At 37.1% G+C, this 12,656-nt stretch overlaps 2 protein-coding genes and 1 pseudogene across 3 annotated transcripts; 1 reads left to right on the plus strand and 2 right to left on the minus strand.

Annotated features, from left to right (window-relative positions):
* Window positions 1-2,002: 2,002 nt before the first annotated feature.
* Window positions 2,003-3,553, minus strand: LOC107628010 (sugar carrier protein C pseudogene; annotated as a pseudogene).
* A 798-nt stretch (window positions 3,554-4,351) lies between these two features.
* Window positions 4,352-5,309, plus strand: LOC148575475 (ABC transporter G family member 27-like). The gene is made up of 4 exons (XM_088506249.1): window positions 4,352-4,503; window positions 4,559-4,571; window positions 4,666-4,773; window positions 5,160-5,309. Exons 1-4 carry the CDS (start codon window positions 4,352-4,354, stop codon window positions 5,307-5,309), a joined length of 423 nt encoding a protein of 140 aa, XP_088362375.1.
* An 821-nt stretch (window positions 5,310-6,130) lies between these two features.
* Window positions 6,131-11,543, minus strand: LOC107626293 (putative disease resistance RPP13-like protein 1). 2 transcript variants are annotated; one of them, XM_088504201.1, is made up of 5 exons: window positions 7,759-11,543; window positions 7,390-7,555; window positions 7,054-7,114; window positions 6,849-6,960; window positions 6,131-6,750 (listed from the first exon to the last, which is right to left on the minus strand). In XM_088504201.1, the coding sequence occupies exon 1, from the start codon at window positions 11,400-11,402 to the stop codon at window positions 7,773-7,775; it is 3,630 nt and encodes a 1,209-aa protein (XP_088360327.1). In that variant the 5' UTR covers window positions 11,403-11,543; the 3' UTR covers window positions 6,131-6,750; window positions 6,849-6,960; window positions 7,054-7,114; window positions 7,390-7,555; window positions 7,759-7,772. The 2 variants fall into 2 exon arrangements, with proteins under 2 accessions (XP_088360327.1, XP_020972262.1); XM_021116603.2 differs by having other exon boundaries at window positions 6,849-6,971.
* Window positions 11,544-12,656: the final 1,113 nt, after the last annotated feature.

Here is a 12,656-nt window from a genome sequence, read left to right on the forward strand (position 1 = left end):
TTTACCCACCAATAATGATGCCATTTATTCATCTGCAATTTTCTTTTACCCACCAATTTGTTGCGCAAGTTTAATTGCTTGAAGTTTATACTAATCTTGATGTTAGAGAAAAGAGATATATCTGTATACAGCACCGAATATGCCGCAATTAATAAATAGAATCTAAACCACTTTTAGAAACCAAAAAACATTACTTGCCTTATTTTGAGAGAAATAAGCAATAAATAGTGTCTAGCGATGGTTGTGTCACAAGAACATCTTGAGTATGACAACATCTTTCCATCTTACACTTAATCACACATTACTTACTGACATTCTGACATATGAACTTCTAAAAGAAAAGGAAAGCATAGAGCACAAATAGTGAGTGAAGAACATTTGTAATTCAAACTCAGAACAAATGAGGATCTCAGTGACCAACTGATCATTATATCAGGTTCCTATATTGAGTTTCCTATATGAGCTGTATCCTTCAAGGCTATACCATACACTTGCCCCATGGTAGATTCATCATCTTATCAACAGAACAAGAGAAAAAAAAGCTTTCAGTGTTGTATAAGACTTCAGTGTACAAGTTGTCAGCAGCAAAAGTTACTTGGAAAAAGATACAAGAAATAAATGATGCAATGCGGGTGCAATAACAGAAGTTCTCTTTGTCTGCATAGGAAAACTACATGAGAATGTAAACCATGGATGTAAGGAATGATATGACACACTGACAGCACTAACAGCAGTAAGGAGTTAGAATATACCCCTTTACTTTGATCCACTATGAAAGTTCCCTTTGTCGATACGGGATCAGTTCAGCTGTAGAATCAGCTTTACAAATTCGAGTTACTCTACATAACTGTAAGGATACTCAGATGAAGTTGAAGAGTATTATAAAGGCTACAAGGATTAGACAATTTTTTTCTCAGGCATTAATTGACATTTTCACTATCGGATTTCAGGCCAGACTACTCTTCTTTATAGCTGTCTTCTGGGGATTCTTCCTTGTTTTCACTGCAATATTCTGTTGAGTTTGAATTGATTTCGGGTACATTAATATTGGGTTAAAAGTCCAAGTGTGGTTTAATGTGTACGTTAGTATTATAGGTCCAATACTTCATTTATCAGCCCACATCATGAAGAATCAGAAAAACACCTCCCTAAGCTCTTGGCAAAGATGAATGGCTGTCTGGGGAATCTGATTCTACCATGACATTCATAAAGCCTTATTAAAGAAACAGTTGGGAGGCCATAGAAAATGGCAAAATGCCCCAAAGTTCCGCAAGCACTAAAGGCTATATAGAAGTCGCAAAAATGGCAAAAATAAATACATTTGCAATCTCACAATCACCAAGGAACACCAATTTATAGGAATAAAAAATCTACCACTTTTTTCCCAGTGAGATTGATATTCAAAAGCCTTCGAGACAGTAATATATACTGCCTAGCTAGCAGCTTGTCTCCATACAGTAGCATTGTAGAAATTTGTAAATATATTGAAAGGAAAAGTATAGGTAGACAATTATTAAACTACTTAGCTCATGACAATAATAAAGAAGTCTCGTGACCTACAAATTCAGCCCAACAGAATACATAAATTCAATTACAATTTTAGTTTTTATTATCTTATCTTGTCTTATATTTATCTTATTTTTATTTTCTTTTATCTTTCATAAGACAATGCTTTATATATACTTAGTTTTACCTTCATAGTTTACAATTCAATCAATCAACAATCAATAAAATTTCTTCATCTTTTCTTTTTTTTTTTTTTTAAGGATTTATAAAATTTTCTTAAGATTCATAGAATATCAAAGAATCAATAACAACCAGACAAAAACAAACCTAAACCAATAATAAACAGTAAACCAAAGAAATAAAAAAGATAAGAATATTTATAGAATCCTAAACTTTGAGAATCTGGCGCATCAATAACAACCAGACAAAAACAAACCTAAACCAATAATAAACAGTAAACCAAAGAAATAGAAAAGATAAGAATATTTATGGAATCCTAAACTTGAGAATCTGGCGCAGCAATCTTGTTCTTTTGAGCAGAGGACTTGACGAATTTGTTCCAATAAGGATGATTCTCCCACACAAGAGAAATTTCTTCAATGGGAACACCCTTTGTCTCTGGCAAGAACTTGTAGATAAAGATACTCATAACAATCACAAAGAATGCAAAGAAGATGAAGAGCCCGAACTTCATATGGCACAACATTGAAGTGAAAACTTGGGCAATGGCAAAGGTGAAGATCATATTAACCGAAACGTTGACGCTCTGAGCTGCCGATCGAACTTCAAGCGGGAATATTTCACTGGGTACCAACCATCCTAGTGGACCCCACGACCATGCGAATCCCGCCACGTAGACACATATGAATACCACAACAGTTAGGGCAAACCACTTGGGAAGAACTCCAGGGTTTCCATCTGTTCCAAATTTGCTACCTATTGCAGCTGCGATCACAAGCTGACATATAAACATTTGAGCACCACCTTCGAGAAAAAGCTTTCGTCTGCCAACCTTGTCAACGGTAAAGATGGAAACAAGGGTGGCAAGGGCGTTACAACCTCCGGTAATCATGGCAGACATAAGGGAAGCAGTTCCACCAAAGCCAATAGTTTTGAACAAAACAGGAGCATAGAATGTGATGACATTCATGCCAGTGAGTTGTTGGAAGAAGGGAATGGCTATGGCCATGGTGAGGTGAGGCCTGTACTCACTTTTGAGCAAAGAAGACCAAGGATGCTTGACCTGTTTGGAGGCTTCACTGGCAGCAACAAGATCCTTAAACTCCTCGTCAACATCATTGGTTCCACGAATCTTGATTAGTTCCTCCTTGGCCTTCTCAGCTTGTCCACGCTCGATCAACGAGTTTGGTGAGTCAGGAAGAAACATTGCACCGATGATGATCATTATTGCAGGGACTCCTGCCAAACCTAAGCTATAGCGCCACCCTTCTCCGTTCTCCATCTTGGCAAAAAGGTAGTTCAGAATATTGGCAACAAAAATGCCAATGGTGATTGCCAATTGAAACAACATGTTAAGTGCTCCTCTGTATTTGTATGGAGCAACCTCGGACACGTAGATCGGCACAGACTGATTGGCGCATCCGATTCCAAAACCTAGCAACATGCGGCCAACAATAAGCATCCAAACTTGCTGGGCGAAGCCGTTCAAAGCTGCACCGGCGAGAAAGAGAACACCGCCGGAGATCATGGTGAGGCGCCTACCGAAGGCTCGAGTTACCTTGGATGCAAAGATTGAGGCCACAAGAGCAGCCAAATAGAGAGAGGAAGTGAAGAGTGTGAGCACTTGGCTATCAAATTTACAATATTGGTTATCAGTGGGCTTAATGTTGTGTTCCTTTGCGTACACATCAGGGAAGAATTTCTTTAGAAAAGGATCCATGGAGGTGACTCCACCTGAAATGCCTAAGTCATATCCAAAGATAAGACCTCCAAATGCAGCGGTGACACATGTTATGAAGACTCTGAAAGTGAGTTTTCCGGGATAGTTCTTTTCGGAAGACCCCTTCTCTATGAAACCACCCGCCATTATTGTATTAGCTAACACAAGCGATCATTCAAAACGGAAAATAAAGAAAAAGGAAAGAAAAGATGAAGAAATTTTATTGATCGTTGATTGATTGAATTGAATTGTAAACTATATAAAAGTAAAATTAAGAATATATAGAGCATTGTCCTATGAAAGATAAAAGCAAATAAAGATAAGATAAGAACAACTAAAGATAAGATAAAGATAAGATAAGATAATAAAGACTAAAATTATAATTGAATTTATGTATTCTGTTGGGTTGAATTTGTGGGGCACGAGACTTTTTTTTATATTTATAGTTAAGATTAAGATTATAATGAACGTTTCTTTTTTATAACTTTTTTTTTGGTATAATTGTCTAATTCAATTGTTTATAGAGCTAGCTTTGTTGTTGAAAAATATCGCATATGTCTGTAATGATGATAGAAAATTCACATGACAAAAGGGTGATTCTCTGATCTCTGTTTCGCTATCAATGTTAAGAATAATTTTAATGCAATAATATTATAATTATTTATTCAAATTTATTCCGTTAAATAACTATAACTATGTAAATAAAAATACAGAGGCAAAACAGGATACATACTTACCTGATTCTCTTCTTCCCTACTCTGTTCTGTTCTGGATTCAGAGGCAAAACACAAAAAATCTCATGCATAATCTGCTTTAAGGAAAACATCTAAAAGAATTTCTTTTCTGAAATCAACTTGATTCAACCCCCTTCTCAAGTTCTAGCATTACCGTCACATTCTCATTTCTCAAGAGCTAGCTATACTGAGTACGGAGCGAGCGGCCGATATGTACGGACTAAGTGCATATTTCTTGGCCAGAATCATAAGTGACCTTGCACTAGACTTGATATTACCAGTACTATTTCTCCTTGTTGTTTACTTCTTGGCTGGTTTGAGACTCAATGCTACCCCTTTTTCCTCTGCATTGTGGCGGCTCAGGTATGTATCTGCATTAGAAAAGGAAAAACTTTATTTTTGTCACTATTTTTTACAGTGATTTCGATTTGGTCCTAAAAGCTTTTCTTAGTAGTTCTGTTTATGTGCTTAACATAGAAACCAATATTAGCCTTCATTTCTAAATATGGTTTGTCATGAATTTAGGGACTTGGACTTGCTATTGGAGCAACACTTATGGACATGAAAAGGGCAACAGCTTTGGCTTCAGTAACTGTCATGACTTTCATGCTGGCTGGAGGGTTCTTTGTGCAGGTAAACATATATATCCTTGTTTTTCTCTTTGAACGTGAGCCCTTAATTATTGCCTTGCACTTTGTGGTGTCAAGTTAACAAATTGATCATATGGATTTACTTAAATCAAAACATTTGGTTTTAGTCTCTGCCGTTAGTTTGTCTTTGTTAAAAGCTTTAGTTGGATTTATGTCTGCTATGGTAGTAATTAACAAAAACAGACTAGTGGTATAGTCCAAAACAAAATATTTCGAATTTTTTTAGACCAAAAATTCTATGTATAAATTGAGCAATCTACAAGCAGAAGAAACTAACACTTGATCCTCAATTTTAGCAGAGTTCCCATATTCATTTCTTGGATTTGGTACATGTCTTTCAACTACCACACCTACAAACTGCTGCTGAAGGTGCAATATGAACAACTAACTCCAGTTGTAAATGGGATCAAAATTGACAGTGGTTTGACAGAAGTAGCTGCTCTAATAGCCATGGTTTTCGGCTACCGGTTCTTGGCTTATCTTTCCTTGCGGCGGATGAAGCTTCAATCTGGAGCATGAAATCATTGTTCCAGGCATAACAAGAAGTATCCTGGACAGGAAGAAAGTGCTTCCATTTTGCATGAAGAGTGATATTGGATGAATGCTCAAATTATAAAGAAGACTACATTGATGGGTTACTGTCCAAAATTGTATATTGATTATAAATTAGCATGTACAAAACACCAAATTGCATGCTAGATTTTATAATAGGCACATCAATGTCTTTGTAGTATTCAGACTTTTGTTTTTTGGAAACTGTTTTAAGTCTCTGAAAATGTGTAATTGACTGAAACTTGTGACTAATCTAGTGGAGTTAGGAGTGTTAACTGTTTGTTGCTACACTTAGTCAAAGTTTCAAACCAAAATCATAGCTATGATTTGGTCAGAAGTTTAGGTCCTTTCACAATAAATTTTGATAGAATTTATGTACATGAATTATTTTTGTAATTACTAATTGAGTCTTTTCTCTTTCTTTCTTGCTCCTTTTACATTGATGGATAAAAAGAAGAAACTAATTATATAAAACTCATTGCTATTATCTCTCTGATGTTTAATTGACTGATTTTTTTTAAAATAAAGAATAATATCACTATTTTTCAGTTATACCTTGCAAAAGCAAGCATTTGGTGAGATAATAGATTTACAATATATAGTATATCGTATTAGGTTGTCAATACAATTATGCATCAAATGTCAAGTTTGTTGACTTTGATTATATAATCAGGCCTCATCTATTTACTTATATGTACAATTAAGCCTCATGGTGGTGCCTTGTGGACCAAACTATGACATACTTATTTCCTACTAGTGTTCCAGTGCATAAAAGAGAACAGAGACCATGGCTAAATATGCTGCAATTAAACCACCATAAGAAGTGATTATTCATTCTTGTTAACCATTTACATTACTTGCTTCATTTTGATAGAAATACACAATAAATAGAGTTTACTCATGCTGTGTTACAAGAACAACTTAAGTTGAAAATATACATCTTCCCATCTTTTACATTTTTCCCCCCAGCAAAGTAACCCCTCAACCAAGGTCTCTCCGACATGGCCATCAAGGCCTTGGTGAAGGACCAGCCTCTATCCCTCTTCGGCTTTGCCATCAAAGAATAAGACTGGGGCCTAAAACATCTATTTGAAATTTGAATACTATGTCCAGTATAACTAAGTTAGCCCTTTCCATCTTACACTTAATCACGCATTACTTATTGACATATGAAGTACTCAAACGAAAGGATAGAAAACAAATTATACACCACAATCAGTGAGTGAAGAACATTTGTAATTCAAACTCGGATCAAATGGAGATCTCAGTGACCATAATATCAGGTTTCTTAACCACTTCTTTGACTCCTATTCTCCAGGAGAATTTCCATTTGGCATTCTCAAGGACCTTGAACTTCATAAAGAACTTCCCATTATATCTGATGATGCGCTTCTTTGCTTGTCATCATCTTATTAACAGAACAATAGAAAAAGCTGTCAGTATCATAATATCAGCATTCTATTGGAAAAATATACAAGAAAGAAGTGAGGCAATGCGGGTGCTTACGTGTTCATGACACCACCAAAAATGCCACCCTTGCGTATTTCAATGACTGTACATGATTGCATGAATCAAAAGCAAAAGCAAGTCCTTGACCACAGAAGTTATCTCCTTGGCTCTACAGGAAAGCTATATGAGAATGTAAACCATGCATGTAAGGAATGGAATGACACAGTAAGAGCAATAACAGCAGTGATGAGTTAGAATATACCTTTACTTTGAATCTTTGATCCAGTAAGAAAGTTCTTTTTGTGGAGACTGGACGAGCTTAGCTGTAAATTCATGTAAATTTTGTTTTAAATAAATCAATGATCTTGCGTGAACTTTCCTTGGGTGGAAAATCATCATTAGAGGCTGAAAAAAATAGCTTACTTCAACCAATATAAAAGATTTAAAGCCTTTGCAATTACTACTAGTGTCATTTTCTTTTTGAAGAATCCGTCAACAATAAAACAAAAGAAAAGAGAACAAAATATTAAATTAAAATAATATATGATACTTCGCTGCATAGTTCATGGCATGCAACATATGAAGCACTGGAAGATACCTCCGACCACATTGTAGCTGAATATTCAAAAGGAATTTCCGAATCAAGCTTGGAAGAAGCACCCAATGTCATCATCTCCCAACTCCATGCAATGATTGAATAGTCTTGATGCATCAAAAGCAAAACTTTAACTGCAGACCTTTATCTTGTTGGGTCCATGGATAAGCTGTATGAGAATGCATAAAACGTTAGCTGTGTTGGTGATGAATGATACAAGACATTAATAAGAATGAAGAGTATGAATATTGTAACGCAGACGAAGAATGGAAAACTAGTGAATCACTTTATATACAGCGTATAAATCTTAGTGCAAAAAGCAAATGTATTTGGGCAATAGAGAACAACGTGGTGAGAGAGATAAACAGTTACCTGTTGAAGTTGGATTACCAAATCCATCTGTAATCAACTTGAATGGCAGGGATGTGGGAAACTTTGGGCCAAAGCTGTGGGTCCTTCATCTCGCACTGTTTAGCCAACAAAGGACTTTCATTTATGAAGAGTTGTATTAGAGAGACAGGCAGCTTTTCTCCGTCAATGTTCTCCAACTTGGGACATTCAGCAATAGTCAATTTTTGGAGGGAGGTGAGGTGTGCAAGTCCCTTGCATTCCAACGTCTCCACACTTTTCATGCTTAGCAGTGTGAGAGACTCAAGGGAGGCAGGCAACCAACCTTCCTTTGTGAGGCACTTCACACTCTCACATTCACCCCAAATACAAAGACTAGTAAGCCCGTGAAATTGAGAATTCACGAATAATGCACTACTCACTAGTTTCTCGCTGTAGCTGAACTCAAGAGATCTGAGGCTACGGTTTGGATCCCCTGTTGCTGACAACTCGATCTCTGGGCATTCCCGTAGTGTGAGATGCTCTAGCTGAGGTGCTGCCATCCATAGCGTTGACACGGACTTCAAACTCCTACACTCAATGATATTTAAATCACGGAGAGATGAAAGAGAGCGTGACACCACAATACACTCCATCTTTTCACACTTGCTGATATAAACACGCACGAGATTTGGAAAGGCATCCAACAACGAGAAGGATGTAAGTGAATCACAGCTGCTCTCTATTGATAGTATCTGCAGCGAGTGATGTTGCCCATCCATTTCAAATTCTAATTCTCTGCAATCCTGAATCGTCAGCTTTTGTAGTGATGCGGGAATAGCACTCACAGGAAACCATATGTGGGAGGAATAACCTGAGATGCGCAAAGACGTCAGGCAACTCAGTTGCATGTGCGTTATGGCCTCTACCCCCGACTCCACTAGATGCTTTCCTGAAATTGAAAGATTCGTAATCGAAGGAGCCCTTGGAACACAACAACTCAGCTGCTTGCAATTAAAAATCTGAAGTGATTGCAAAGATGGTAGTTGACTGGGCAAATCTCCTCTCAACATCGGACACCTAATTATGGTAAGCTCCCTAAGTCTCGGGAATGCATTGAACTCCAATGAACGCCACTCCTTCCAGCAAGGCATTGAATAAAACGAAAGAGTTTCAAGCATTGGGAATGGTGGTGTCTCCAAACAAGATTCACCATTCTGGTTAAAGTATAACTCAGCACCCACACTTTCTAGACTTTCAAAATCTGAAATTGATAGGTGCTTCAACGAGGGCATTTGTCCAAGTGAAGGAAGCATACAACAATTCCGACAACCACCCAAAGAGAAATCACCCAGTGTTATTTCGGTGATGCTGTAATAGGAAGAATGTCCCACCCAATCTGGAAATGTTGTACCCCTGTAACCATAGATATATAACTCTTTCAAATTAGTGTGAGGTCGTAACTTGTCAAGTATATCTCTTTCTATTTGAGAATCAGCTGTGTTCTCATCTTTATCTGATGACCACCTCAAGATCAAAGAGCTAATGCCATCCTTATCAGACATTCTTGCCATCGAAGCTTCACTGCTGTTCACCACATTCTCCAATTTGGCAATGGAAATTGATAGCTGTAGATTTGCAAGTGCTCCCAATTCTGTGATCTTGTTCTCTTCACGCTTCCCCACAACATAGTCGCTTAAAAACTGCAAATTTTTCAACTTGCTCATGCTCTTCGGCATCTCATGCAAAGGAGTATCTCTAACATCAAGATGGCGCAAATTTATAAGGTCTTTCATGCCAACAGGTAGCATTTTCAGATTACTACAGGAATACAACTTCAAGGTCTGCAAATTGTATAGGTTACCCAATGACTCTGGCAATGCCACAATGTCCGTCCAAGAGAGATCCAAGTAACGCAGATGAATCAACTCACCTATTGAATCAGGTACTAACTCAAGAGGAAAGCTATTGAACGACAAGGCTCTCAGGTACTTTAAATGTGACAACAAGATACAAGGTGCGTTTTCCATGTTAAATGGGATCCATGACTTCAAATTGAATTCAAGAAATGTCCTTGTATGTTTTATTCTGTCACAAACTCCCAACAGTTTTGAGATTGGATAATTGCCTTTAGCATTGTGGGACAAATGACGAGTTTTAGTATCAACCTCAACTGCATTCTCAAGCTCTTCCGCTCTAAAATAGAATTCTCCAGCAAACATCATTGCCAAATCATGCACAAGATCATGCATCACAAATTTATTTTCCCAAGTACTATGAGGTTGCAAAAATGATCTCGCAATTAATTCATCAAAATATTTATCACCAACTTCTTCTGGAGTCTTTTTCCCAACTGGTTGTAAAAAATTCTGAGCCATCCATAACAAGATCAATTCATCTTTATCAAATTCATAATCCTTCGGATACAACGAACAATAAACAAAACAATCTTTCAGACATGAAGGAAGATAGTAGTAACTAATTCTTAATGCTGGAATGAGTTCGCTCTCATCTTCGGACAATTCCCATATCTCACTCTTCAATATACGATTCCAATGCTCGACATCAGAATTTCCATGCAATAAGCCTCCTAGTGCTTGAGCTGCCAAGGGCAAGCCACGACACTTCTTTACAATATCTCTGCCGATCTTTTCCAAAATTGGATTCTCCATAGAGTAAGTGGAAAGACGTGCATGTTTTGAGAATATTAACCAGCAATCTTCATCCGACAATAAACTTAGTTCACGAGACGAAATAGTCTGTGCCGCAGAAGCCACCTTTGTACTTCTAGTAGTTATGAGAATTTTGCTCCCCTTAACCCCATTCTGAAAAGGTTTTAGAAGCCTATTCCAACTACCATAATTTCCTTCCCATGCATCGTCCAAAACAACAAAGAATTTCCCTTTGGATAAACTCTTTTTTAACTCATGTTGAAGTAAATTCAAATCATTCAACTTACAAGGACTCTCCGTTATTGCCTCAACTATAGTCTTGGTGACCTTAATAACATCAAATTCTTCAGACACACAAACCCAACATCGAAAGACGAAATTCTCCTTCACTTTATCGTCATTGTAAATCAATTGGGCCAAAGTAGTCTTTCCTATTCCTCCCATGCCCACAATGGAAATCACAGATATATCACCATCACCAGTGTCATCAATATCCAACAACAACTTCACTATGGCCTCCTTGTCTTCTTCCCTGCCATATATGTTGGATCTTTCAACTAGAGATGTTGTGATCCTCCATGACATGTTCTCCTTAGGAATCTCTCTAAGACCAAGAGTGTCTTTTTGCTTCACAATAGACTCTATCCTATCAATTATTTCCTCCGTCCTGTTTGCTATCTCCCTATCTTGCAAATTGAGAAAACGAGAGAAGAAGGTACCTGGATCCTTCTGAGTGGCAGCTTTGGTGAAGACTTCATCCAGCAAGTCATCAGCAACATACATAGCATCTTTGAGACTATCGAGCCAGTCCTTGACAGCTCTCTCCTTGATCTGCTTCTGCTCAGCATCATTAAGAAAGGCTTGAACAGCATAAAGATTGGTCTTCAACCTTTCAAGCAGATTCTGGGTAAGCTTCTTCCCTTTGATCCAGTTGGCAAATTCAGGTGAGGACATCCTGTCAAAAACAACATTAAAAATGGAAGACAGAACAGCTCCACCTACAAGTGTTGCAGCCATGTTTCTCAAGATCAAGTGATAAGATCTGAGGAAACTGAGAAAGGCAAAAGGAAATGGATGTAATTTGCTGTAAACTCGGTTAATCTCAAAAGGAGTAAGGAAACTGTTGCAGGTAGGCAGTGAATTGACTTGAAATGTTTATAGTTATTGGTCTTCGGGACAAGTTCAGATGATGCTTCTTGCTTTCATGAAATGTATGGTCCACTGCATCTAATAGCCAATAGGGTGATATTTGCTTCAATTATTAAGTAGATAATTTTGTTTGTGGCCTTGTCTGTTCTGTTTTGGTTTTATTCACTCTGGCCAAGACTTTTCGAAACAAGTAATGGAATTTTTTAACAACTTCACCCACCAATAATTGTGGCCATCTATTCATCTCACACTTCAAAAATAAATAAATAAATAGTGCAATGCAACTTTGATTGCTTGAAGTTTATACTTTATACTAAACTAAGTTGAGGCAGTTAAATAGTTTGTCGAAATTTATGTTATTTGATCCTATTAATGCATCAAAATGTTAATCATATTGTCCCATCAGGTGGTCTCTTTCTTTCAACAGCTTGTGTTATTTTCAATAATATTATCCACATAAATTTAATTATTACACTGAAATCTGATTGACCTTGATTAAGTTGGGTTAATCCACTATAGAGGTAAGCTCTTCCAACATTAGTGTCTCGAATTTTTTTAGACCAAAAATTCTAATTTCTATGTATAAATTGAGCAAGCTACTAGCAGAAGAAACTAACACTTGATCCTGAATTTCGGCAGAGTTCCCATATTCATTTCTTGGATTCGGTACATGTCTTTCAACTACCACACCTAGAAACTGCTGCTAAGGGTGCAATATGAACACCTAACTCCTGTTGTAAATGGGATAAAAATTGACAGTGGTTTGACAGAGGTAGCTGCTCTGATTGCCATGGTTTTTGGCTACCGTTTCTTGGTGTATCTTTCGTTGCGGCGCATGAAGCTTCAATCCGGAGCATGAGATCATTGATCCAAGCATAACAAGCAGTAGTCTGGATTGAAAGAAAGTGCTTCCATTTTTCGTGAACATTGGATGAATGCTCAAATTATAAAGAGGACTACGTCGATGTGTTACTGTCCAAACTTAAACTTGTATACAAGGACACAGTAATATGTTGATTGAGGCAATAAATTTTTAGTGTACCTACAATAGGGTAAAATTGAAATTATAATCAGTTAATAATTAATTTAATTAATTCTTAATCATTTTTAATTTTAAATTTT

This window comes from Arachis ipaensis, chromosome B2 (assembly GCF_059453495.1).
Source record: "Arachis ipaensis isolate K30076 ecotype BB chromosome B2, ASM5945349v1, whole genome shotgun sequence".
NCBI classification, from domain to species: Eukaryota; Viridiplantae; Streptophyta; class Magnoliopsida; order Fabales; family Fabaceae; genus Arachis; species Arachis ipaensis.

What these genes read in the sequence shown, in the direction of transcription:
- LOC148575475 (XM_088506249.1), top strand. Translation starts at nt 4,352, where the DNA reads ATGTACGGACTAAGTGCATATTTCTTGGCCAGAATCATAAGTGACCTT. An exon ending in CTGGAGGGTTCTTTGTGCAG is followed by an intron (nt 4,774 to 5,159) that starts GTAAACATATAT and finishes CTGCTGCTGAAG; the next exon opens with GTGCAATATGAACAACTAAC.
- LOC107626293 (XM_088504201.1), bottom strand. Translation starts at nt 11,402, where the DNA reads ATGGCTGCAACACTTGTAGGTGGAGCTGTTCTGTCTTCCATTTTTAAT.